The sequence below is a fragment of the Paroedura picta genome, chromosome 3 (genome assembly GCF_049243985.1).
Source record: "Paroedura picta isolate Pp20150507F chromosome 3, Ppicta_v3.0, whole genome shotgun sequence".
Classification (NCBI taxonomy): Eukaryota; Metazoa; Chordata; class Lepidosauria; order Squamata; family Gekkonidae; genus Paroedura; species Paroedura picta.
In genome coordinates this window covers 131,016,546-131,043,448 of record NC_135371.1, presented here as the reverse complement: position 1 = coordinate 131,043,448, position 26,903 = coordinate 131,016,546, and the positions used below count along the sequence as shown (strand labels likewise).

Sequence of the window (26,903 nt, the reverse complement as noted above, 5' to 3'; positions counted from 1 at the left end):
GTAGTCAAAACTTGCTCAGGTCCCCGACCCCAACAAGGTAAGACTGGGCCTGGTGAGGCCGAGAAACAATACCAAAGAGATCCTGGCCTCCCTGACTGAGAACCCATCCACCCAATAAAATCCATCCAACACTGTCTAGCTCCCCTCAGAACCAATTTTAATTGAAGAGGAAGTAGCTTTCAAAACAATTTTAAAACTTAAACCTAAATTTATAGCTGATAGATGTCTTATAAGTCATCTTGTATTGACTGTTTTTAAAACCTGTTGTAACCTGCCCTGAGCTGACTAGGGAAGAGTGGGGTATAAACATAACATGGGTAGATTGATTGATCCCAGACCCTTCTAGGCCAGACAGACAACTGGGAGCCCTTGTGAGTTGTAGGCCTCATTCTGCTCTTAGTTCACGCCCACTGGCTAAGGAGGGTAAGATAACGAGGGAACAAACTACTAATAAACTTAGCAATGTGGTTACTGTTGCGAATGTATACTCTAATACATTAGCTTTGGGCTGCTCAGCAGCAAGAGACAAATCCCTCTGTGAAACAGAGGACAGAATGACAAGTTTTCAGGGGGTTTTTTTTCTTGCTTCTGCTACGTAAGTAAAAACCTAGTAGCTAGATTTCTGTGGTCTTTGGTGCACAATCCTTGGATTACCAATGCAGCAGTTCCTTGATTATGCTAGATCTTGATTAAGATGACCTAAAATCTGATTATGCCCCTTTCAAGGTTTTGTACAAGGGTGTGAGGCTGTTTCTGCAGCTGCAAAAATGCCACAGTGGCCTTCCTAAAGTCCCATGGGATAATGAATCTTTTACATAAAGATCGGGCTCTTCAGGAGCAGATCCAAATGCAATCCCTATTTGCCCCGCAGTTTGAGAATCCTCAGTTTCTCCCCTTCCCTTGGAAGGCAATTAGCAGTTCTCTAATGAGGAAGCTCCAATTCAAGTCTCTTTCTTCCTCCATTCCCGCCTCAAGTGATAACGTATCAACGCTACCTACTATTTGTCTCTCCTCCTGCCCTCCTTCCTTCCTTCCCTTCATTAATTTTTTACCATCATCATGCTACAATGCACATTTACAGTAACAGTAGTGTTTTCTGGGAATGCTCCAGAAAGTGAAAAGTCAAAAATGAGGACTCTGCATCTCCTCTCCCATCTCCCCAGCCAGCATCGAAATGCACTTTCCTTTCATGATTTAAAGTGCAATAGGACACTCCGGAACTTTTGAACAGATAAACAAGTTGCGCGGCCAGCGTGTTTTGTCTTAATGTGTGAGTGGTAACTAAGCATACATCAAGACAAGAACCCCCTCCCCTTGCTTGGGTGATTCAGATGCCTTGAAAATTGAGGGATGGGTGTGTTATTGCACATGCTCAGACAAAAAAGGGGGTAGACATGGCATGAGGCAGGACTGTCCATTCTCCTGAGGGAAATGTAAAACACATGCCACGATTGGATTCCTGACCAGTGACGGGAGAAAACCACAGATGAAGAAGAAGAAGAAGAAGAGTTGGTTCTTATATGCCGCTTTTCCCTACCCGAAGGAGGCTCAAAGCGGCTTACAGTCGCCTTCCCTTTCCTCTCCCCACAACAGACACTTTGTGGGGTGGGTGAGGCTGAGAGAGCCCTGATATCACTGCCCGGTCAGAACAGTTTTTATCAGTGCTGTGGCGAGCCCAAGGTCACCCAGAATGCCAGGCGCAAATTTAGAATCTGATGCGGTGAAAACATGCCAGCATATCATAACTGCAGACTCAGTCTGAGTGTAATGAACCCTTTCAGAATAGATCGCTGAAATCTGCTCTGGAATTTCTTTCATGTGGGAAAGAGGTTTCCAGAGGTCTTTCCAGTTGCACAACTAATTTATTAAGAAGAAGAGTTGGTTCTTATATGCCACTTTTCTCTACCAGGAGTCTTAAAGCGGCTTACAATCGCCATCCCTTTCCTCTACCTACAACAGACACCCTGTGAGGTAGGTGAGGTTAAGAGAGCCCTGATATTGCCGCTTGGTCAGAACAGCTTTATCACGGCCATGATAAGCCCAAGGTCACCCAGCTGGCTGCATGTGGAAGAGTCGGGAATCAAACCTGGCTCACCAGATTAGAAGCCACCGCTCTTAACAACTACACCAAGCTGGCTCTATTAAGCCAACAATTTATGATGTAATTCATGGTGCACTTTCTGCCTGCATGTCCTATCAATAGCAAAGTGGGATTGTTGTATCACCTGTATGTTTTTTTTTAATTCCCAATCAAGAAATTGTTTCCAAAAGCACTGCACTTGATATAAGGTTCATCAAGAAAGTTATTTATTAGACTTTTATTCTATCCATTGTGGGCTGCTATCCAGATATTCAACAATCCCACAATAATGTCCATAAAATAAATCTGATAAACCGAATCTCATCCCCTGTGAACTTTACCCCAGAAGGGAGCAGGGGCCAAGCAGGCTTTCAGCTAGCCGGTTAGTTTTGTCTTTTCTTTACAGACTCCTGGCCACGCCTGCGTATGTGGCCTAAGCTTTCTGGAAAAAGATCACAGTTCAAAATGAAGTCCACCTGGACTCATCCATCCTTCTTCTGCCTCTGAAGTAGTTGCCAAATCCTTGTGGGTTTCTATTTTTCCCGGCAGGAGATGATACGGTGTATATGGAGCCACTTTGTGCGTGTTCTGAAGGGCAGGTCTCCAACACTCACCTTCACCTCCAGTTTGCTTCACAGCTTGGGATCTGTCACAGTAAGTATGATTGCAAGGAGAAATCTAATGACTCAATAAGATTGCCTTTGCAGGCCCATTATTTCGGTGTTCTTGTGGTTATAAAGATGCCCCTGTGTCCTGTGAGGACACTGTTATGTATGATGGGAATGGTGGCTTTTGGGTAATGTTTCCATTACCTGATGAAACCTAGAATAAACTCTATCTACCTAGAATAAACTCGATCAGGTTCCTGCCATGGCTGTAGCAATGGTAAGCCCTAATCCAGCTAGATGGCTGACTAGATTCAAGCAATTGGCTATAGTTTCCCCCCCACTCTCCCATAACTAGACAAACCTGGAGTTCTCTGATTGTAACCAAACCAGTGTAAATCCGGAGTAGATGACTTCTTTGGGCCACATTGCTGTTGATGTACTATAGGGACTGGACTTTTGTCTGTTCTATGCTGTTCTGCGCAGCATGGCCTAACCCTAGACTAGCCCTTTTCAATCTTTTGACCATGGAGGCACCCCTGAAAAAATTTCAGGCTTCAAGGCACAGTGGAAGTGGTCAGCTGGCCATGCCTCCCTGCCATGCCCTCCGGAAATGCCACGCTTTCCTGCCAGGCCTCTCTGCCTGCCAACCTGCCCTTATAAGGGGGAAAATCTAAAATATAAATAAATACCCCCACGCTACACCTTGGGAGCTCCTGTGGCACACCAGTTTGCCACAATACACTGGTTGGGAACCCCTGCCATAGACCCTGCAGACTTGGAGAGTACACAGACCTGTTCTTTGTGCTATCAAGAAGACTGCCTTTTGAGGGACAGTAGCCAAAATAGAGGACACTGTGATGCCTGCATGGAAGCATAAACTAGCTGAATCCAGCATAGTCAGTTGACACTCAAGGAGTCTTCAATCCAAAATCTGTTTAATAGTTCCCAACGCGTTTCGCTACATAGCACTTTGTCAAGGAATTCTACAAACTTTGAAATGGAAAAATACAAAATAATAATTAGTGCTGAAATATAAGTCAAAATTTAAAGGAAGTCATGACTACATACAAAAAAAAAAACATTTAAAGAAAGCAGTTCTAAAAAATTACTTGCATCCCAGAAAAACGTAGGCAAAATGAGGGACAGGTCAGCTAAAGACCATATGTTGCTGTTCAGCTGTTAATCCTGCTCAGGGGGGCGACTTCCCACCTTAGAATGAATCTTGACATTTCTGTGCTGGCACCTGCACATTCGCCTGCCATTAGAACCAAGGCCCCTGCAGAACGTAGCTCTGTTCAGTAGTTGTAGACTTGTGAAGACTAAGGCTGCTTGGGAGTGCTCTGCTTCCTCGCATACCTGCAAGCTGAGATGTCATGCCTGTTGTTTTTCTGCCTCAGTGATTTAGACCACAGTCTTGCCAATAGTTTATTGTCTATCTCTGGGTTGTTGTGGGATGTCTTGGGCCTGTTTTAGGTGCTTTGCTGTGTGGATAAGCAAGGAATTCTGTCCTGGCCTAATCCCAGTCCAGAGACGGTTTTGTTCTTTAGTGGCAAGGTGGAACCTCCTCATAGCAGCCATGAAGACCTGACGGATGAGATCTCCACACGTTCCTTTTGCCATCCAGAAATGGAAGAAGAGGTAAGAGCCCTTGAGCCACAAAGACTGCCACGCTAAGACCATCTGAATTCAGTTCTCATAATTCCTCCCTCCCCCCAAAAAAATTCTGCAGTAAGGAAAAACAAAATCAGTAGTGCAAATAGATACTCTAAATTGTTCAAGAGGAAATTGTGGTGCTAAAAGGTCTGGAATCTGCTGAGATCAGGGTTTTTTTCTTGTCCTGAACAGGGGAATATCCAGGGCATCCTGGGGTGCTGCTAGTTGGCTCCTTAGGAGCCGATACCCATCCTGAACTGCCAACGGCCTGCAGAGAGTCAGGCGTTGTGCTGGCCATCCTCTCATTGTGCCACCCTGAGCTGTTGTTAGGCCCTGATCCTGGGGGCACCTTAGTACTAAGAGGTTTATTGTGGCTTTTGTTTTCTAAAGCCTGCTTCACCAGATGCAAGAAAAGCAGGCTAAAAAGAAATAAAAAGAAGTGTTTTTTCATGGGCTGGTGAAACTAAGCTGGTATTTTCTACTAGTTCTCCTTTCCCATTGCCGTCTCTCCCCCAGGTGACTCCTCGGAGTTCTCTGTCCCCCAGGAGCAGCATTTAGTGCAGATCAGTGGGAGGGGGAAGGCAGGGAAGAACTGTTCCATGGTTGGGAAATATGGGGTGCTTTTGCATATATGCTAAATAATGTCGTTTCAATCCCCCTCAGCAACTGCTTGCAAATCGATTTTGCCATTTCTTACAGTGGAATCCAGCCACGAAGTGAATTGCGAGTGGATTGAAAGTGCATTATTTAGTGTGCGGGGGAACACTTGCAGTGTGGATCCACAACCATAATAATAGTTCTGCAGTTCCAGTGAAACTGTTCTAGTTAAACCTCGCGCGTATGATAATGCTATGTTGTGTGATACAGTCTGGAAGAGACTTTCCAAGCAGTGTAGAATTCTTGAAATTGGCAGAGCAGGTAGAAAAAAGAAATCCTTTAAATACCTCCTTTTCTAGAGCAGGAGGGGGAACTGAATAGGGAATCAGCTTCTTACCTCTTGGGAAAGATTAAACAGAGTAATGTAGATTCAGGTGGATTGTTCAGGTGTTCGTTTGAAACAGTAGAACAAAGGCTGAGACCTGCAGCACCTTTAAGACCAGCCCAGTTTTATTCATGCTATAAGCTCTCATGTGCACTCATGCTTCTGATACATTCGGCAAAGTATGCATAAACATGAAAACTTAAGCCTTGCATAAAACTTTGTTGGTCTTAAAAGGGCCACTGGACTCAAACTTTGTTCTGCTGAGTAGGAATGGGCATGAACTGGGGCGTAAACCAAATTTCCCCACAAATATTCCCTGGTTTGTCCTTCCCTAGTCGGGGCTCAATTGGGAGGCATTTTAGGCTGAAGTCAGGGCTGCAAATACCCTGCCCCCAGCCTACAATGGCTGCAACCCATTTCAGCATGCGGGTTCATTTCCCTCCACTTCCAAACAGCCCTAACTGAATTGGAATATTTCCGGTCCATGCCCATCCCTACTACTGAGTAATGTAGTTTCCTTTTGCTTTGACTTGCCTATGCTACTCTGTTTTACTCTCCTTGTGCTGTGTTCCAGCCTCATGAAAGGGATGCCCTGCTCTCAGGGCCTTTGTCAGACATAGTTTGCATCACCAACGAGCAAGACAGAACTGAATGGTCTACCAGCAACACCCCAAAATCATCTGACACTCATCTCCACAAGAAAACATCTAGCCGAAGCAAGCACCCTTCAGGATCCAACGTGAGCTTCAGCAGGGATACCGAGGGGGGAGAGGAGGAGCCGGTCCAGGTAAGGGATGCAAAGAGCTGTGTGTGTCACTAGGTAACCGCCCCCGCCCCCCTGGGCGCCAGAGCAAAGACGGCGGCCTAATCTACTAAGAGAGAACACGGGGAAGGGGAAAAGTACTGATGCTTCTTAGTGCAACAGCTTATGAGGAATATGTAGGGCTTGCAGGGAAGCACAACTGTCTGGTGATCCTGAACCATTGTGGACCTGTTCACTTACGGCAACAGGCTTGGGCTTAATATTTGCAGGGTCTAAGGCAGTGGCTCACCAGCTTTTTGGAAAGGGAAATATCTCACTTTTGTGGGATCCAGTGCTGACAATATGGCACTGGGCAGAGGCTCCTACGCCCATCATGGCTGTGAGTGAGCTTAGTGGCTGTGAAGAAATGGGGCCCACAGAAGTGGAAGAGAGACTGCAACCCTCTAGATGCTGTTGGGAAAAGGGGGGTGTCCAGAGCTAGCTCTTCTCCACTTCCAGCCTTAGTTTTGTGACCCCTCACCCCCACAAATAGGATAAGAACCGCTGGTCACATGTAGCACAACTCAGATTGCTGCTTAAGTAGCACAAGGCCTTTTGCCAGCCCATCTCTCAGTTGGAGAGGCAGACGCTTGGAAGCAGTGGGTAGCACTGCTGTAGAACCTGCACAGTCACTTTGGAGGAGAGGTCAGAGGGAGATGGAGGGTTTGCATGTGGAACCTCAGGGGACAAGTGTGGCTTTTGGACTCCATGGGTGTTAACGTCTGAGCTGCAGGCAGGGCGGCTTGGGATGTGTTGCTGACTGCTCCTTGATTCTAGACCAGGGGTAGTCAACCTGTGGTCCTCCAAATGTTAATGGACTACAGTTCCCTACAGCAAATGCTGGCAGGGGTTCATGGGAATTGTAGTCCATGGACATCTGGAGGACCACAGGTTGACTACCCCTGTTCTAGACTGTCTAGGCCAGCCTTGGGGTGGGGCCACCTTTAGAGGTAGCAGGCCCTTGTACCTGTGCTGAGCCCACTGTGAGTGTCCCTGTTGCTGTGGCCTAAGATTACCCATATTTTGCCGTACACAGATATAAGGATGTGAGAGGAGCTGGGTCTTTTAGGCTCAATGACAAAGGGGCTGAAGGTTGCCTTGGACCTTCGTGGGGCTTGCCAAAATCACAAGCAAGGTTAGACTAGATGACCCATGAGATCCCTTTCAACTCTATTATTCTGTGACTTGGGGAAGCACAATCCATTTTAAAGCCAGAAAGGGCAGTGAGAAAATAACCTGACAGCTGTAAGATCACCACTGACTCTCTCAATGACCTTGTTGTCTAACTTTGAGCAGGGTGGCTGCCAATTAGTGGTTGCCTAACTCTGTAGGGCTGCAGAACTTGGTTTTCTAAAATGCGGTTTGGGCAAACACGGTCCTATTCAGGCAGTATGTCTCTTGTTCAGCAGGCAAGGTCGAAGGACCACAGCTACTTTTGCAGGCTGTTTCTCTTCTCAAGAAGCAGGGGCTGCCAAGCCACAGCTATGGGGCTAGTTGCACAGCTTTTGTTTCTCCTGAAATACAAGCAGTGGCACTCACCAGTAAAGGGTCTCTGCATTTTCTGTAACCATGAGAGCTGGAAAATAGTTTTTAAAATGGAAGGTGAGATTCTCCCCCCACCCTTGCCCCAAATGCTAACCATTCTGTTGGCTACAGAGAAGAACCCAATGGCTGCATGAGGCCTGTGTCTGTTAAAAGGTAAAGGTAAAGGTATCCCCTGTGCAAGCACCAGGTCATGTCTGACCCTTGGGGTGACGCCCTCTAGCGTTTTCATGGCAGACTCAATACAGGGTGGTTTGCCAGTGCCTTCCCCAGTCATTACCGTTTACCCCCCAGCAGCAAGCTGGGTACTCATTTTACCGACCTCGGAAGGATGGAAGGCTGAGTCAACCTTGAGCCTGCTGCTGGGATTGAACTCCCAGCCTCATGGGCAGACAGCTTCAGACAGCATTTCTGCTGCCTTACCACTCTGCGCCACAAGAGGCTCTAAATTTAACTCACTCTAAATTTATGAAGCTTGTCTTGTGAGCCAGCTTGGTGCAGTGGTTAAGAGCAGCTGCCTCTAATCTGGACAACTGGGTTTGATTCCTGCTTCTCCACATGTAGCCAGCTGGGTGACGTTGGGCCAGTCACAGTTCTCTCAGAGCTCCCTCAACCTCATCTGCCTGGAGCGGGGCGAGGAAGGGTAAGCGATTGTAAGCCGCTTTGAGACTCCTTCAGGTAGTGAAACGTGGGGTACAGAAAACCAGCTCTTCTTCTTTGTCTCCTTCTCCATATGTCTCTTTAAGGGGAAGGCTGCTGGCTGTGCTGAGTGGATGCTGGCCCCTGCCATCCCATTCAGAGTTAACCAGACTCCCTTCTGAATGCAGAGTCAGGTTGAGGCTGACAGCGAGGGACTGGCCTGTGAGGCTGAAGACTTTGTGTGCGATTACCACCTGGAGATGCTCAGCCTGTCTCAGGACCAGCAGAACCCCTCGTGCATCCAGTTTGACGATGCCAACTGGCAGACGCACCTCACCTCCCTGAAGCCCCTGGGCTTGAACGTGCTGCTCAACCTGTGCAACGCCAGCGTGACAGAACGCCTGTGCCGCTTCTCGGACCACCTCTGCAACATTGCCTTACAGGAGACGCACAACGCCGTATTGCCGGTCCACGTGCCATGGGGGCTGTGCGAGCTTGCCAGGCTCATCGGTAAGGAGAGTCCTTGGGGTCAATGGTGGGAGGTTTGATGATGTTTTTGCCCTGTTGCACAGGTGTTGTTCGAAAAGCTTCCCCTTCTTTAATGCTAATAAGCATTTTCTATTTGCCTATTTATTTATTCCTTTGATTGATTTCTAACACGCCACTCCCGGCAGTGCCGGCTTGTGGCGGCTTACAACGGACTAAATTGCAGTGTGAAAAACAACACTGAAACCTTAAAAATAACCCAATACTAGAAAAAGCATCGTAACAATCTGCAACTGACTTGGTGTTCCCACTAACAGCAGAGGGGTTTTTGGATTTAGAGGTTTAGAAGAGGAGCCCAAGATGACACTGAGTTGCTATCCTGGCCTCAAACAAACGAATGGCAGAAGAGCGCCGTCTTACAGGGCCTGCGGAACTGAGTCTGCCTGTACATCTTTCTCTGTGGGGGTCAGCAGGGACCAGTCCCTTGTCAGGATGCTGAACAAAACTTGAGTCCAGTGGCATCTTTAAGTCCAACAAAATTTTATTCACGGGATAAACTTTTGTGTGTATGCATACTTTGTCAGATACAGAATATCCACAACCATTTTATTTATTGATTTGTTAGATTTTTATACTGCCCCTCCCTGCAGGGATGGTTCACAAGAAAACTGCCTTGGGACATCATCTGGGCATGAATTGGGGTCACTGTGTGTTTTGTGAATTTTCTGTATTCTGCAGGGGGTTGGACTAGATGACCCTGGAGGTGTGCCTTCCAACTCTATGTTTCTGTGATTCTAAAATACAATAATAAAAACACATTTAAAAAAACAATATAAAGCCAGTCACATCTCTCCCCTCCTGCCCATAGGGAGGGGTGCTATAAAACAATTCATAAATAAATAAAATAAAGCATTCTTCCCTAGTTAATTCAGGATGTGATATAGAATGTGGAGAAGGAAACGAGGAGTGGGAAGCCTGTTTTCCCCCAGTCAGCCATGGTCTCTGCCATATGCCTGGTGGAAAAGTGCCATTTTTCAGGTCCTGTGGAACTTTGACAGTTCGGTCAGGGCCCAGATCTCAGCTTGGCAACTCATTCCCCCAGGTTGGGACCAGGGCTGAAAAGATGAAGATTATTATCACACCATCTCAACTTTTATCTCCTATGCATCTCTTATCTCCTATGCATAACCAGCCCTTCCAGTCAATTAACACTCCCTGTCTCTCTACCTATATGTAATCGTTGAGGGCATTCTGTATCATTGTATCTGACAAAGTGTGCTTGCGCACCAAAGTTTATACCTTGAATAAAACTTTATTGGTCCTGAAGGTACCATTGGACTCCAACTTTGTTCTCCTGCTTCAAACCCACAAGGCTACCCACCTGAATCTATTGTCAAGATGATGAAACGTTTGCTTGGATCTTTGGAAGTGATTCCCTGGTGGAATCAGCATTGTACAGAAGGTTGGGCTTGCAGCAGTAATTGGTGCATACATTCGATTTTTGATGGTTGGAAATGAATGGGAGCTGACTGGGTCTTGAGATAGTTAAGTGCTTTGTTGCATGCATGTTCTCTTACAGTTGACACATTCTTTTTGCATCCAGGAGTACAAGGAAAGCAACGTAGGCACTCAGCTCTTGACTGAGCTTTTAAAAAGATAACCATTTGGTGGGGTTGCATCGCTTCCTTGTGTAATCAAGGACAATCCATTTTTCTTTCTTGCAAGGCCTCTTCACAAAACTATTGACCTCCAAGCACTGGCTTCACAGGTTGTGTGGAATAACTGTTAGACTTGTCCTGCAATTTATCTGAACATCCCTTCTGCCTGATATGCAGGAGCCAATGGAGCCAATGGAGCCAATGTGGCTCGAGATTTATGGAGCCAATGTGGCTCGAGAAAGTACTTATCATCACTATAGATGGTGGTGGCCGTAGCTGCAGCCCTCATGTGGAGGCACGATTAGTAGCACCTCCCAACTAGAAACGTGATGGTGATTGTACGTGCTCCTGGAGGCAAATTGCATATAGATTGGGAGAGGTGTGAACTGGAGCTCAGTGATATGGTTAAGCTGAAAAAAAATGTGGGGTTGCAATTCTGAAAGTCGTGGGGTGGAGTCAAGAGCAGCAGGGCAGAATGGTGGGCAAGGAGGGACGTGAGCACCAAGTTCCCTGGGCTCCCATCTGACCTTCCTTCTCTCATGTTCCTTTCTGTAGGCTTTACACCTGGTGCCAAAGAGCTTTTCAAGCAGGAGAACTACTTGGCCCTGTATCGCTTGCCCTCTGATGAGATGGTGAAAGAGATGATGCTTGGAAAACTCTCCTTCATCACCAAGAGGAGACCGCCTTTGAGTCACATGATCAGCCTTTTTGTTAAAGACACCACTACCAGTAAGCCTACTGACCTGACTGGTGTGTGATCAGAAATGGGATGATCACATACAGTCTCACCTTGTAGCACATTCATGTTTATTCCATATCTTGATATGTGTCCTAAGAACTGCACTGCGCTGAGGGGGAGGTTGTAAGAAACAAGGGGGAAAAGCTTGTTTGTCAATAAGGTGCCCATTATGAAGGTCTCTGGATGAGGAGCTGCTTCTCAGTGTCTGGATGTCTCTACTCAGCTAAGGCCAACACCTAGGATGGATGGGATGGTTCCAGTTGCTGCCTTGAGGTAATGGGATTCCAGGATGCTGAGCACTCTTCCATTATAGGAAAGTATTGCATTGGCTTGTTTGCTATAATTCCTTCTGCCTTTTAGTAGGTGTGGTTCTTGGGTAGCAGAACTGATGTCCTCCGGGACTGTAGAATGGTCCACACTGTTGTTTTCCCCTTTCCTCCAATCTGTCTTAGTATCTGTAAACACAAAAAATTCTCATATAGGCACTTAGGGATGATTTTTTAGGACATTTACAGGATTATCTGTAAGTGCCAGGATGAAGTCTTGAACACAGTCAGACTGTCCCTTTTTGAAAATCCCTAGGCATGGATGTCTAGTTGACGAACACTCCAAAGGGCTGTGATATGCAATCTAATTGGTTTTTGTGATCATCCATACTTTCAAGGTGAAAGGTCTGGTTGTGTGCAAGCATTTCCCTGTTGCATTGCAGATTTCCAGGGTATGTTGGGAGAATGGCTTAAAGTGGGTTCAATTGAATGTTATTTTGGACAGTTGCTCCCCTGATGATTTTACATGGAAAAAACATTGATAAATAATATATGTAAAAGCCCAGAGTGGTTTCCAATGTGACTGAGGCATGGATGGAGCTGTGCAGGCAGATAAAGGCAACAAATTCTTTGAGGGCATAACCGTATGACACATTGTGTGTGGTGAAACTTAATATTGGCTCTCTTTGTCATGGCCCACGAGATGCAGTTCGGAAGCAGACCCTCAGAACCAGCACATTGGAGTCCCAGGCAATAGGAGTGCAGCTAAAGTTAGTCTTTATTGAAGGCACTTTGCAGGAACAGTCATCAGTAGGCACTCACAGAACCAGGAATTGACGAAGACGGGGGGCAGGGGAAAGAATGAGTTGGGTTCTCCCCCCCCCCCAATAATGCACAGGAAAACTGGTTCCCAGGACGGAACTGTTTGAACAACAAATGTGCGAAATTTGGAGATGGTCTACCCATCATGGCTGAATTACCCCAGCTGCTTCTAGCAGCTAACTGCAATGTTTACACCTCAAAGTAAGGACACAGATAACAATTTTCATTTCATAGGACACACCAGAACAGTGCCTGGGCTAAAAGTACAAAGAAAACAGGAGGGGAGGTGGAGGGGAGGATCCATTGATTTCACCACTGGAAAAACCTGACTTAAGTGTAGCTCAGGGCCCCCCAGTCTTTTGAGTCTGCAGTCACCATTGGAATTGTGAACCTGGGCACAACCACAAAATGGCTGCTACAGGAGCTAGCGGCCACACCAGATGTCAGGGGGTAAGGGCATACATAAGTCTAATTCTTCAACATTTCAGGCAGACGCTCTGTAACAGGACACCTTTTAAAATGCACATATAATTTAAAAATATTCTCTTGTGTAGACACAGCTTCCCTTCCAACATACAGTGAGGATGCTTGTACTGTGGTGGCACCTTCAGTTGAAGCAACTTTTTAAATGTCAGCACAGCCAATCAGAAGCCTCATCTGTTTCCAGCCATTTTCTAAAAACATGTGTCAAGCACATTGGGGACTCCTGTTAGATCCTACAAGTTTCCAAAACGGGGACAGCTTTAGGTCAGGGAACTGTTGCAGGAAGGACGGCTTAAGCGCCGTTTCCCCATGTGCTCTGGTTCCACTCTGAATGGGGTCCCCCTGTCCCTGGACATTAAGTTTCAACATGTGCAGAGCTTGACTACTCAGTGAGACCCACGGTGGACCTGTAAATAATGTATCATTTTGTTAGACCCCCATGGAAATTTCCCTCCCCTAAAATCATGAGAATCTCTGTCTGGAGACCATTTTAGCCTCTCTCCCAGCTGCTGGCAGTTTATGTTCTATGGTAGTAATTTAGAGGATAAATAAATGGCTGATTTGGGATATTCCCCACCCCCTCCTCCCCGAAACATTATTGAAATGCACCACAGTGCCTGCGGGCAATATGGAATATTAGAAATCTGTAAAATTAATGTGTCTTTCAGCCAGCAATTTTCAGGCTTAAGACCTGGGCCCAATTTTCTCTGCTAGGCACTGAGCAGATGCTTTCCCATGGGACAGCTGACATCATCCTTGAGGCCTGCACAGACTTCTGGGATGGCTCCGATATTTATCCATTATCTGGCTCTGACAGGTAGGAAACCTTACTTTTTGCCTGCACACGTCACTGGCCTTGTAAAGTGGATTATTGGCAAGGTGTCTGCGTGAGCTGCATTCTTCAGGCAGTTCCTATTTCCCTGAAAGGCAGTTCAAAGCTGCTTATGAATCAGAGCAGGCATGCAAGATGCTGCTTGCAGAGGCTTCCTGCAGAAGAAGGTCGAGATCAGATCTGCGCATTATTAGATTTCAACACCATGTGGAATCAAACCGTAGGCTGCACGCCAATTGCGGCAATGTGGAGGTTTGGCAGCCGTGTTGTGGAGGTTTGGCATAGCTTCATGCTGTGAGCTGGCCTAAAACCGGTTTTGATAATACTTCAAGCTATATCTTGAGAAGGCCAAAACTAACTCCTAGAAGTACAACCATGCAGTAAATATGGCTGTTTTGTGTAACGGAGGTAGGCACCTATTAGTACCCACAGCAAGAAATTTATCATTGTCTATCACCTCTCTCCTCAAAACCTGAAATGGATTTTTTTTACTGTTTTGCAACCCCCCTCCCCCCATGAGTAAAGATGAGCCCTTGTTCTCATGAGCCATTGTCTAGTTGTCAAAGGCTTTCATGACCAGAGACAACTAACTGTTGTCGGTTTTCTGGTCTCTGTGGCCGTGGTTTGGTCATTTTAGTCCCTGATGTTTTGTTATTAACGGTGGTTGGCATCTTCAGAAGTAGGACATGGCAAGATGTATAAAAACAATGATACCTTCAACTTCACTGAAGAGGAATGAATAGAACACTTTTCTCTAGCAGGTTCTATTCTCTTCTAGGAGGTAGCTTTTCTAGGCCAGTCAGTTCTTTCTGGAATTGTGAAACCGTGTTGTGCAAAATATGTCTCTGATTGCCACTTGCCTTTTCTCACTCCCCTCTCAGGAAGAAAGTGTTGGATTTCTACCAGCGTGCCTGTCTCTCAGGCTATTGCTCTGCCTTCTCCTACAAGCCCATGCACTGTGCCTTGTCCTCCCTGCTCAACGGCAAGTGCATAGAGCTAGTCCAGGTCCCGGGTCAAAATGCCATTTTCACATCCTGTGATCTCCCGGGGACCACGCCCATCAAGCAGAGCAGCCGAAGGAACAGCTGGAGTTCGGATGGTAGGTGCCTGACCTGTGCCTGACTGCCCCCCTGTGTGCTGGGCTGCATACTCACCTTGTGCATCCAGAACAGTGTCCAATCAGCTTTTGTTCTGGGGCAGGCCTATCTTGATTCAAACTTTCTGTAATGCAGAGTTGGACATCTGGGATATGTTTGCCCCCTTTTCATCTGTGTGCTCTATTAGTCTGCCAAGGTGAGCATTCCTTCCACTTGGCTTTGTGCACAAGATGGATGAACACCTAATCACCAGATAACTTGTTATGTGGGGTAGGGAGAAGTTACCTTTCCTAGTTTCTAGAGTTTTCAGCAACTGATGGCTCATCTTCCAAGTAGATGCATTTCCTCTGCATATATTTGGATAGATCAGACTTCTGTGTAGCCGAGGACAGTCTGCAGCCAGTAAGAGCAGGTCTTCTACTTGCTTAGAGCAGCAAGTAATCCTGACCCAGAAACTTTTAAAGGGGTCAGGCTTTCTCCCCTGACCCATTCTGTAACCCATTGCTGCCCCTGGACTTCCTAGTAGTTGCTGGGTATCTTGCAGATCTTTCTTGCGGTCAGATTTAGTGGCGCACAAGTTAGGCTCAGTTTTGATGCCACTAACATTGTGAGTCCAAGATCCTTTTTGACTTATAATGCCTGGTCTCTTTAATTCAGCCGTTTACATCCATGTGTGAAGTTTCTGACTTTATAGGAGGCAGCTGGGGCTTAAAACATGTATTTTCTCTGCTGTCAAAGCTATGAATTAATGACTTCCAAAGCATTTTACATTCCCCTTAAATACAAACTGCAGCTCTGATTTTGTATCTGCACATGGTCTGTTTGCCAGGGCAGGACATGGAATAATTTGGTTCTACCAGATTACTTAAGTGAGATTCCCAAAGTTATTAATTCTAAGGGGACTTGGGGGAGACCTTGTTCCAAACTTTGGAACTCCCAAAATTCCCAATCCTGAGATTTAAATAAGTAATGCTAATTAGGAAATCAACCACTTAAAAAAAGAAGTTTCTGATGTTACCCTCCCATGCAATGTATTATAGCTGTACAGGACAATTTGTCATTCTCCAAACTGGCTCCAGGATTCTGTATTTTCTTCTGCTTCAAGGTCTTACCCTTGTAGCCATCTGATCTGCCAGTTTTAGAAGAATCTTGCCAGGCTAGATTCGTGCTGCATCATCGTATTACTAGGGCAATAGACCATGTCATCAGAAAAGAGAGCTTATTTGATCCATCTTCTCTGGATCACCTTCTGCCCAACTTCAGAGCTTGTTAGTTGCAGCCAGGCAAATTCTTGAGCCAATCCTGAAGGTCTCTTTTTCTAGAATCCCTTGTTGGTAGGTACAAATGCCTTTCCTGGCTTTCTGCTCCACAACTCTTATTTTCTGCTAATCTTTAATGCCAGCCAAGAAACGGTGGGTGTAACTGAAGGTTATCCAGAACTCTAGAAAAGACTAATCAGTACTAATAGGAAAGTTACAGACATTTTGACATTCTAAGGGAATTCTGCCAGTTTTTCTAACGCAGTGAAATAAGCAATATATCTTGTTTATCCTTCAACTTACTTCTTTGGGTGCAAGCTCTTATAGAACCATTGCTGGGGGAGGGGTCCCCTGAAGCACTTGCTTTGAAATCATGATGATGATGTAGGTAATACTCAGGTGTTGGTCTGAAGAAGCAGAAGTAAGTTTGAGTCCGGTGGCACTTCCAAGATCAACAAAGTTTTATTCAAGGTAGAAGTTTTTGTGTGTGCACGCGCTTCATCAGATACAGTGGAACAGAATATCCTCAGCCATTACACATTGGTAGAGAGATGGTGGAGGGTGGGGGGAGAGTAATTGCCAGGAAGGTCTGGCGAGAGTAATACATAACTCTCTCCCAGTTGCTCTCAGGATAAGTTCACAATCTCAAGTCTGGTCCACCCACGCAGAGGGCTGAGAGAACAGAATGGGCAGTGCCACTTTATTTATTTATATATGTATGTATTTATTTATTTATTAGATTTTTATACCACCCTCCCATACAGCTCAGGGCAGTTTACGTACAACACTGTGGGGGTAATACATGGAATGACCTAAGCATAAAACATAGTCAAAAATAATTTCAATTTTGGATTGCAGTGGCAAGCAGGAAAAAAAACCTAGTTAATTAATTTGAGAAAATGTTCACACATGGGACCCCTGTGTGGAGTGTGAAGTGGTCTAGTCCACCCTGCCTCTTACGGATTTGACTACTCCATTGTGCTACCTGTATAGGCTAACTTACAACTGTCGTGTAAGTTGATCTGTCAAGTGGAACATGCTTTTCTTATCTCTGTTTTGTTAACTGATGAGCACCTTTATTTTCTTCTTTTCCTTCTCTTCCTTTATGTGTGTGTGTATTTGTGTCACGCTTGGGCTCAACGGGTGTTTCCTTCATCTTTAAATTTGTGTTCATGTGTGTGTCTTCCTGCAACTCTGTCCTTCTTCCTGCGTGTCTATAATTCCATTGTGTGTCTTCCCCCCAATGTATTTGCATGTTGTTTGCATGCTCAAAGAAGGGATCGGGGAAGTGATGGAGAAGGAGGACTGCATTCAGGCTCTGAGTGGTCAGATCTTCATGGGGATGGTCTCATCTCAGTATCAGGCCCGGTCGGACGTTGTTCGCCTCATTGAGGGACTAGTGAATGCCTGCATTCGGTTTGTCTACTTCTCCCTGGAAGATGAACTCAAGAGCAAGGTAGGCTAACCCTTCGTTTGTGCTCCTTTTCTATGAGTGCTACTTCTGCAGCAACCAAGTGCAGCCTAGAATTGTCTTGTGCTTGGGCCACTTCTGACACCATGCACATGGCAAGGTTATTCCTGGTTTTTAATGTGCATTTTAAAATGTGTATCCAGGGATGATTCAGCTAGTTGGAGCTGGCTCAGTATCATGCACTGCAGTGCTTTGTTCTTTAAACTTGGTTTGAATTGTTTTCAGCCTCCTTGAAGATTAGATAACAATTAAAAAGAAGTGAGTGTGCATGTGTGTGTTGGGGGTTAGATAAATATATCAGGGGAAGATCAGTTCATGTGTGCTGTTTTCATATTTGAACTCATTTTTGCTGAGCTTGTTCTTGTAGGCTTGAATACCATAGTGTTTTTAGCCTGTGACCAACATACTATAAAGACCACTTTTTCCCATAAGAAGCTACCTGTTTGCTCTGGTCATCTCTGGAGACCGTCCTGTTTTGGTTACCCCTGCCCATTTGAGATTAGATGGGTGGCAACACAAGAAAGGGTTTTTGTGGCCACACCACCAGCACTCTGGAACTCCCTCCCCAGGGAGAATTCATCCTTTTCTCTCTCTGTTGTTGTCTTCTGCCAGCAAGTGAAGACTTCTGTTTTGCTTGGCATCCCCCCTAAGTAATGGTAATCATCTGTGTATGTCTTTTTACTGAATTATTTTATAGCTTAAAATGTTTTTAAACTGTTGAAATGTTTTATTGTTCTCTTGTTTGCTAACTTGGGGTGCTGATGAGGTTGAAAAGGTGGCATGAAATGTTTTAAATAGGTAAATAGCAGAACAGGATTTCTTTGCTTTGTACTTTGGCCTTAAATGTTATTCTGGGGGACAGGAGACCCCACCCCCCGGAACACCATGAGTACTAAATCTGGACTGATGGGAAGGGAGAATTAGTGACTATCATTTTCTCCCTTCTGTTTGTAGAAACTTACTTAGAGGTCAAAGCTTTACTGATTATATGGCCCCAGTTGCTATTTTGGGAAGTCTAGCAAAGTAGTGCTAGTGGGTATGCATGAATAAGTACCGGTCTATTTATGTTACATAGACTGCTTTAGAGAGAAAATTATCTTCACAGCCAAAGTATGCCTAAACCTGCATAAGTGTAAGTGAAGGAGATACAAAAGGTTCTGGTCCTCTGATTTACAAAGCTGAATTGGAAACCTGTAACCAATAGCTAAGAAAACGGTTGGCAGAGTTTACATTTGCAGAGGGGGCTGAGCACCGAGCTGCTTAAAAGAATACAGTAGTTGTATTCTGAAGAACAAACTTTATATAAAGAGAGGAGAGAGCGTCCTTGCAGTCTAGCTGTTTTGTTTTGTTCATTCTGTCTGTCCTTTTGGGAGGCAAGAAGGGAGGGGCTGTGCTCAAAGGAGCAGGAAGTCTCCAATGAGCCAATCAGGTCATAGGAGGAGACTATTTGAAAAAGGCCAAGAGATTTCTCATCTAGCTATTCTAAATACGCATCTCCTCTGTTGGAGCTACTTCGATTTTGAATCATGCACATTGTAGGTCTTGCCTATTCCAACAAAAACCTAACAGACTAGGTTTTTGAGCCTTTCTCAACTTTTTTTTACTGTTGAGAACCCACTGGAACATTCTTCAGGCTTAAAGGAATTTCAGAAGTGGTGGATCATGCAGATATGGCTGGGAAGCATAGCTGGGTACACACCCACCTGCCCCCCCTTCCCACCTCCTCCAGGCTCATTATTGGTCGTTTTGGGAGGGGTGGATGAGTCAACACCTGATAACTGTTTAACAAATTTTAAAAATATATTAAACTTAATTAACTCCTACCCATTCAGGAAACCCTTCCAGGCCTGTCAAGAAACCCCAGTGTTTCATGAAACCCTGGTTGAGAAAGCCTGGAGTAGATGGATGAACCTGTGATGACTCTTACGTTTGTTTGGATGACTCTGTTTCTTTCTGCTTTGGTCGACTTGAGCCTGTCCCTTTTGTTACTTTTGCAAGCCGCCATTTCTGGCTTTACCACCACACTGACAGTCCCCAAAAGTCCATCTATTACAACCCAAAGAAATTTTGCCAATTTCTGCATAAGCATGATTTTGAAAGTGATGAGAAATGTAAGTAGCTTGCTTGTAGCATATGCTCTTGAGGAGGAATCTAGATAAGGCTCCCAGCATTTTAGTTCTCTTTCATACAGGTGTTTGCTGAAAAAATGGGGCTTGAGACTGGCTGGAACTGTCACGTATCCCTAACGCCCAATGGAGATGTACCCGGTTGCGAGGTCCCTCCTTCCAGCCCAAGCCATGCTGGCTCCTTGCATGAGGACCTGCATCAAGGTAAGACAACGGCCCGGGGGGGGGGGGAGGTGGAGGTGGGAACTGGCAAGGGGCCTGCTGGGAGCAAATATATTTGGTGCATCTTAAGAAGGATATCAGAGCAGGGATACATTTTAGGATCGTTGTCCTATATGGGCAGTCTAATTTTTCACTGCTGCAATGCAAAACTAGGACGGTTTCTGTTTAAGGAGGAGCAGAGAGTGCTGCTTATAAACATTTGGTGCCTTGGCTTGAGTATCGATAATGAATGTTATCTTGATGGGTTGACTGGGGGCATTGAACAACCAGGCTGCCTATAATGTATATAGCGTTTATTTAAAACGAGGAGGATAGCAGCCCTTGGGGGCAGGCAGTTGTGGTCTCCAGGTAGTTCCCAGAGGGATTCGAGATGCCGTTGGCAGACCTGGGCAGTTGCACGTTTTTGAGTGTTTCTTGCAAATAAATGCCTTCCTGGAACTGGGATGTTTTGCTAATCTTCACGTTGTACTTCAGTCGATTTTCCTTTGGCCCCGAAGCACCTAGTCTGGTGGCTTCAAGATAGCTGCAGGAACAATGTTGGGGCAATATGAGCTTGTGCAGCTCAGCTGCCTGTCATTTGCAGTGGACTCCTCCACTGGCATGCCTGGCTGGGCTGTGAGCATGTGGGAGCCTCACCTTGTATTTCCTGGCACGGAGGGTTGTGCTTTTTTCATGCCAGGCTGAGGCCCAGCGGATGCTGCTTTCTCCCAGCTGAGGGGTACAAAGATGGCGGGAAACCTTGTCTGTTGTATTGAGCTCTGTTCTTACAGCTGCTAAAGGCACAGGCAGCCGTAAGGCAGTCTCTGGTGGTAAACAGAAGTGCAGCCTTCTTCCTGTTGGCTGTCTTCCTTTCCTTTCTGCATGCAGGGCTGTCCCTGCTGAGGAAGGATTGTCTTCAGCCATTGTGGTATAGTGGTTAAAAGCAGCAGAGTCTGCTCTGGGGATGTGGGTTTGGTTTCCCTCCTCCACATGCAGGTGACCTTAGGCCAGTCACAGTTCTTTCAGAGCTCTCTCAGCCTCGCCTACCGCGCAGTGCACCCATTGTGGTGAGAGGAGGGGTAGGCGATTGTAGGCCTCTTTGAAACTCTTTTGGATAGTAAGAACTGGGATACAAAAAAACAGCTCTTCTTAATTTTAAAACTTTAAAACTGTGCCATATTGGTGTGCCTTCTGTGGGCCTGAAGAAAGGAGGGCAAAACAAGATGCAAAAACAACAGCAAGTTTACTGTTTTCTGACTGAAGAAATGAGTCACCAAACGCCTTTATTTTAGGAGCTAATAGAGTGGAATCTGCCTACAGATACAGTCTCTCCAGGCTGCCACAGTGCCACCTCAGAGCACTCTGTGGGTGCTTTGGGGCTGGAGTGTTTTGTGGCTTGGAATGAGGCTGTGTAGATGAGCCTTATATTCGCTTTTCACATGGGTTTCTCCCCCCCCCCTTTCTCCTCACCAGTCTCTCGAGAGGATGCGGAGGGGCTTCTGCTGATGGAAGAGGAAGGCCACTTGGACCTTATTAGCTTTCAGCCGACGGACAGCGACATCCCCAGCTTCCTGGAAGATTGCAATCGGGTGAGGTTGGCGTGGCATCATGAGGCCTGGACAGCCCCAAGTCCCTTGTGGTAACAAACTTGGCGCTTTGGCTGTTGGCATCAAATATGGATGTTGTTTTAATAAAAAATGGTGATATCCAGGAGGAACAGACAGACCCCTCCTGGCAGTGGGTCATTGACTTGTCTACACATTATGGAGTCCTGGAATTTTATGGTCCTGAGGAGCTTCAAAGGCCATTTAAATGTACAAGTTGCTCTTCAAAACTTTCCTGCAGTAGACATAAATGGGAGACTGCAGCTCATGACTGAGTCTTATTAAAATAAGTGTCAGGAGGAAAAGCAAAGGTTAGTACCAATGTCTGAAAACACTGGGAGACAGACAACACTGTATATTCTGAATGTGTGCAAGCAGACCAAGCTAAGGCTGCTGAGGGGGGGAGTGGAGGACACAGAGAGTACAAAATCCCCCAGTCCCAGGTTCCTTTGGGAGGTTCTGGATGCCCACCTGCCTAATTTTGAAGAAGCTGTTTTTTTATGCTGTGCTTTTCACTACCAGCAGGAGTCCCAAAGTGGCTTACAACCACATTTCTCTTCCTCTCCCCACAACAGAAGCCTGGGAGATAGGCGGCCTGAGAAAGCTCTAAGAGAACTGCTCTGCAAGGACAATTCTAAGAGAACTGGTTGTTTTCTTAGCTGTTAAAGGCACAGGCAGCAATAGGGCAACAAACTGTGTGTGGAGGAGTGGAGAATCAAAACCAGCTCTCCAGATTAGAGTCTGCTGCTTTTTAATCACTATACCTGTGATGCTCTTACCTGGCACAAATCCTGTAATCCTGGGGCTTCTGCAGTGGCTAGAAGCTTCCGTAGGCAAGTATAAACACTTGTTTTAAATCTTGGTTTGACTTGAGAGAGGCTGCCATGTTTCCTAGTTCAGCAGAGGGTTAAGGCATGCAATTATGGATTCATAAAGAGGCTTTTCATTTAGTTAAGGGTTGGCGAGCTCCTTCTCCCACTTGCCCCAGTGAGAATGCTTTTCCATGGCTCCCATGGGTGGCTCTCAGCAGTCCTGTGCTCTGCAAGAAAAAAGTTTTTTTGTGTGTGTGGGGAGGGGGAAGGTGGTCTTCACCTCGGCAGTTAGCTCTGTCCTAGACCCAGAACTCGACAAACCAGGGAGGATTTCACTTAAATATGATGACAATATAATGTGTGAAGGGCTTCAGCAATTGCCCATCTTGTCTGTTATCCCTGATGCTTCCAAAGAAGAGGCAAGGGAGGTCAATAGCACCACTAGCCCACTGACTCAATTATACCCGAGGGAAGAGGAGTGTTTATATGGGGGGTGGGAAGGAATCTTGGAGAGAAACAGTATAGTTTTGCCCTGTTCTCTCTAAATGATTCTTTTACTTAATATATCACCCTACCTATTCGAATTAATTAACAAGGCAGTAAACAGCATAATAAATATTAAGCATGATGAAAAAATGTATAAAAATGGCAAGAAACCCAAAGATAGAAGATAGCAGCCATTAAAACAACATCAGATTAAACTTGGGACAGTGATCAGGAGCAGCAAAGCGTAAACCTAAAACCCCTCATGTTGGAGAAACAACGATGCCAGGGGACCTTGCTTCTAATGACTCTGATCCCCAATACTTGCTATGAGCCCATGGCCAGATTATACTGGGAATTGCTGTTACAAAGATATATTTGAGGGTTTAGAATCAGGGGTAGTCAAACTGTAGCCCTCCAAATGTCCATGGACTATAATTCCCATGAGCCTCTGCCAGTGAATGCTGGCAGGGGCTCATAGGAATTGTAGTCCATGGATATCTGGAGGGCTGCAGTTTGACTACCCCTGATTTAGATTATATGAACTGCTCTCATTGGAAGATGATATATAGAGGGACAGGCCACTGGGGAAAGATTGGCATTTGAAAACAGGTACACTATCTGGATACCCAGTTTGAATCAAGTATTATAGCAGAATAAAAAGGAACAGTAAAAAAGACATTTAAGAATTCTTTATTTGGAACGCCATTGGAGTTGGTTTCTTCCTCTTCCTTTTGGAGAAACAATGATGGCAGAAAAAAATAAGAATGCTCCTAATGAGGGTTCCAAAAGGAGTGGGAAATGTAAGGTCTCTGTTGGTCTTAGTTGGCAGGATGCTTCATACGGAAAAAGGCCTTTAAGCTTTCCGTTTCTTACTTCCAAGCTGGCCTCTTTTACTTGCACTAGAGCAGGGGCTCGTGGGAATTGTTGTCCATGGACATCTGGAGGGCTGCAGTTTGACCACCCCTGCTTTAAAGAAAGGAATACAGTTGCTTGGCTGTTCATTGCAATTTGATCCTTTTATCTGCCTGGATGGAGGTTTGCCTTTTGCAGTGGTTGTGGACCATCCCATGGATGATATTGTGTAGAGAATGTGTTGGTATTAGTATGATACATTATATTTGGATTTTTTTTAAAGCATTACAGCCTTCACCTGACTTCTCTTTACACTGGAGCTTCTAGAATAAGGAATGCCCAGATCTGACATATAGAACGAGGAGACAGCATCTGTTCAGATGCATGGCCAGTGGCTAATTGCAAAGCAGAATGTCCCAGAAAGAGTCACTTCGTGTTGCCTTCCAAGACAAGGATACGCCTGTCAGAGACAGCCGCTCAGCCCAAGAGCCAGCACGGAGTAGTGGTTAAAGAGCAGCTGCTTCTAGCCAGGTTTGATTCCCCCACTCCTCCACATGCAGCCAGCTGGCTGGCCTTGGGCTTGTCACAGTCCTGTTAGAAGCTGTTCTCACAGAGCATTTCTATCAGAGCTCTCTCGGCCCTGCCTACCTCACAGGGTGCCTGCTGTGGGGAGAGGAAGGGTAGGCGATTATAAGCCGCTTTGAAATTTGGGGTACAAACCCCAACTCTTCTCTTCTTTCTCAATCATCCTGTCTGCTGCAATCTATAGGATCATGGCCTCGTTGCCCTCCTTGGTCCTAATGTCTGTTTTACGGTTTTAATTACTCTTCTCTCACTTCAGGCCAAACTTCCACGGGGAATCCATCAGGTGAGGCCCCATCTGCAGAACATCGACAATGTGCCTTTGCTAGTCCCCCTGTTTACAGATTGCACCCCGGAAAGTAAGTCAGAGGTCAGGATTTGTTTTTGGGCCTCATTTTTCCCCCCACACAGAGATGCTCAACTTCTGGGTGGAGGGACCCTGCAGGAGGAAAACTAGAGGGGAGTCAGTGGGATGAAGCCCTCTTTCTCCTGGTCTCTTGCAGCCATGTGTGAAATGATCAAGATCATGCAAGAATACGGGGAGGTCACCTGCTGCCTGGGCAGCTCAGCCAACTTGCGCAACAACTGCCTCTTCCTTCAGAGCGACATCAGGTGAGGTGGGCCGGGGCCCAGGTGCTGGGTCTCCGGCTCTGAGGAAGGCGGGACTCCAGACCGGTTTTGTTACGTTCCCCCCCCCTTCAGAAGAACAACAACAAGTGAGGGGAGGGCATCCTCCGAATCCAGCAACTAAACAGAATTTGAAAAAGGGAAAAAGTAAATAATAACAACCACCACTTTATTTATTCGCAGTAGGCTCAGGGTGCGTAACAAAAAGTCTAAAATAGTCGAACATCTGATTATTAAAACATTTTGAAAAAAAAAAAAAAACCCAACCTCTCTAACAATTTAGACCCTTACTGAGGAGTTAGCCAGAGCTCCCAGGGTTTTATCTCTGCTGGGTGGGTTCTCAGGCGGGGAGACCAGGGTCTGTCAATGTTGTTTCCCAGAGACCAAAATATATCAGCGGTGGTGGCAGATCTGCTCATAAGTTAAAGTGTTTCCAAATATCTGAAAGCAGAGTCCAGGCACAATTGCTGTCTGATTGCCTATGCGTTCAAGTATTGGTAGAATTCTGAGGGCCTCAGTCTGCTGATGGACTGTAGGGGGGGTGTTTATCACTCCTGTCTTTGTAATTCCTTGTATTTCAGTGTCTTAAATCCCATGGCATACATGTGACAAAAGCCCTCTCTACACTGGATCACTCACATCTCCCCTTAGAATGCATACTTCACATTGAGAGAAAGGTCACTGACAAGCATGAAGGAAAAGGGGTGTCTGGAAAAGAAATATGCATCATGTGCAGCTCTTTTTGCAATGCCTGGACCAGCCCTTGGACTTGCTGTGGGGTGGCCTCGAATAAACCATTGTGCTGTCACAAGAACCCCTTCCCTCCCCCCTTCCAAGCTGAAATCAAAGTATAAATATTTATGCTCTTTCTTCTAGCAAAGCCAGAGTCTGGAAAAGTGCTGAGAAGCACTTTGAGAGAAAAGCAGGTCAGCTTGATTGCAGGGGTTGGTTGAGATAAAAGGCAGTGAAGACAGTTGGATGCAGTCATCTTGCACAATTCTGTTTGTGGCGAAACAGCTTTGCTCTGATCTGCAGGCCCTATTCTGCCTTGCCATCTGAGGTCCCCGCCTGGCACATGCCCCAACCTGGCTTTCTCCACACCTGAAGGGGCTTTTCTCTCTCTTATTGTTTCAACTGCCACCACCACCACCTGGACTTTCTTGGAATTGCCCCCAGAGAGGGCCAGGACTTCCAGCTTCCATTCCCAGTTCTGAGACCTGGCCTAGGTGTGCCTCCCACTATCCTGCATCTGGTTATCGCAAGGACAACTTACTGCCGAGTGCACTACTGGGGAAGTAGCTACTGGCCAAAGGACTGCCTCTCCTACTCCTCCCAGTGCTCAGTTTAAAATAGTGTGCTCAAGGCGTGGGAGGGCTAGTGGTGGCTGTTGCTGGCAAAAGAGCTGGAGCTGATAAAAAGGTGCTCTGTGCCTCACAGGTGGCTGAGCCCCAACTGTAGGCCAGTAGCACCCTCCAGCTATGGACCTTCTCCTTCAGGGAGGAGTACAACCCCCTCCAGGGCAGGCTGCCTTTGCAGGTACTGAGCAGCTTCTCCATTGACCAACACCAACTCAGTCTTGTTCGGATTTTCCTTCAGCCTTTTGACCCTCATCCATCCCATTCCCTTCTCTGGCCACCCATTCAGGGCTTCCACAGACCCATCTGGCTTGGCTGTTAAGGAGAAAGAGAGCTAGGAATCATCTGCCTAATGGTGTCATCTCACTCCAAATTGCAGGATGAATTTTTCCAACAGTCTCTTGTAAATGTTAAATTGCCTGGGGGACAAGATGGAACACTCTGGGATCCCATAGCATTTATGCCATGGGGCTGAGCAGCAGTTCCCCAGCACCAGCTTTTAGAATTGGCTGGTCAGGTAAGAGCAGGACCACCAAATCATGGTGCCCCCTATTCCTTGCCCAGCCACTCTCTCTAGAGGGGATACTATGGCTTATGTCATTGAAAGCTGCTGGGAGGCCCAAGAGCATCAATAAGAGTTGCACTCCTCTGTCAGTCTCCCAGTGAAGGTCATTAGTCAGGGTCACCAAGGCTGTTTCTGCCCCAAAATTATTTCTGAATGCTGATTGAAAGGGGTCTAGATAATCCATCTCCTCCACAACTGCCTGATGCTCTATAGGTACCACCCACTCAAGCTCCATCATTAAAAATCCTTATCTCAACAATGGGACACAGTGAGA

General features: G+C 46.1%; 1 protein-coding gene across 7 annotated transcripts in view; it reads left to right on the top strand.

Moving 5' to 3' along the window:
* Window positions 1-26,903, top strand: part of TMEM94 (transmembrane protein 94) — a 121,865-nt gene that overhangs the window by 73,871 nt on the left and 21,091 nt on the right. For 6 of the 7 annotated variants that reach the window (XM_077327843.1, XM_077327844.1, XM_077327841.1 and 3 more), the window contains 12 exons: window positions 2,630-2,734; window positions 4,162-4,326; window positions 5,898-6,110; window positions 8,495-8,816; window positions 11,006-11,179; window positions 13,475-13,577; window positions 14,474-14,691; window positions 17,223-17,404; window positions 19,611-19,749; window positions 21,220-21,335; window positions 24,342-24,441; window positions 24,586-24,694. In XM_077327843.1, coding sequence (XP_077183958.1) covers window positions 2,630-2,734; window positions 4,162-4,326; window positions 5,898-6,110; window positions 8,495-8,816; window positions 11,006-11,179; window positions 13,475-13,577; window positions 14,474-14,691; window positions 17,223-17,404; window positions 19,611-19,749; window positions 21,220-21,335; window positions 24,342-24,441; window positions 24,586-24,694 — 1,946 coding nt within the window. The remainder of the gene's footprint in view (window positions 1-2,629; window positions 2,735-4,161; window positions 4,327-5,897; window positions 6,111-8,494; window positions 8,817-11,005; window positions 11,180-13,474; window positions 13,578-14,473; window positions 14,692-17,222; window positions 17,405-19,610; window positions 19,750-21,219; window positions 21,336-24,341; window positions 24,442-24,585; window positions 24,695-26,903) is intronic. The other variant, XM_077327839.1, reaches the window with a different exon arrangement.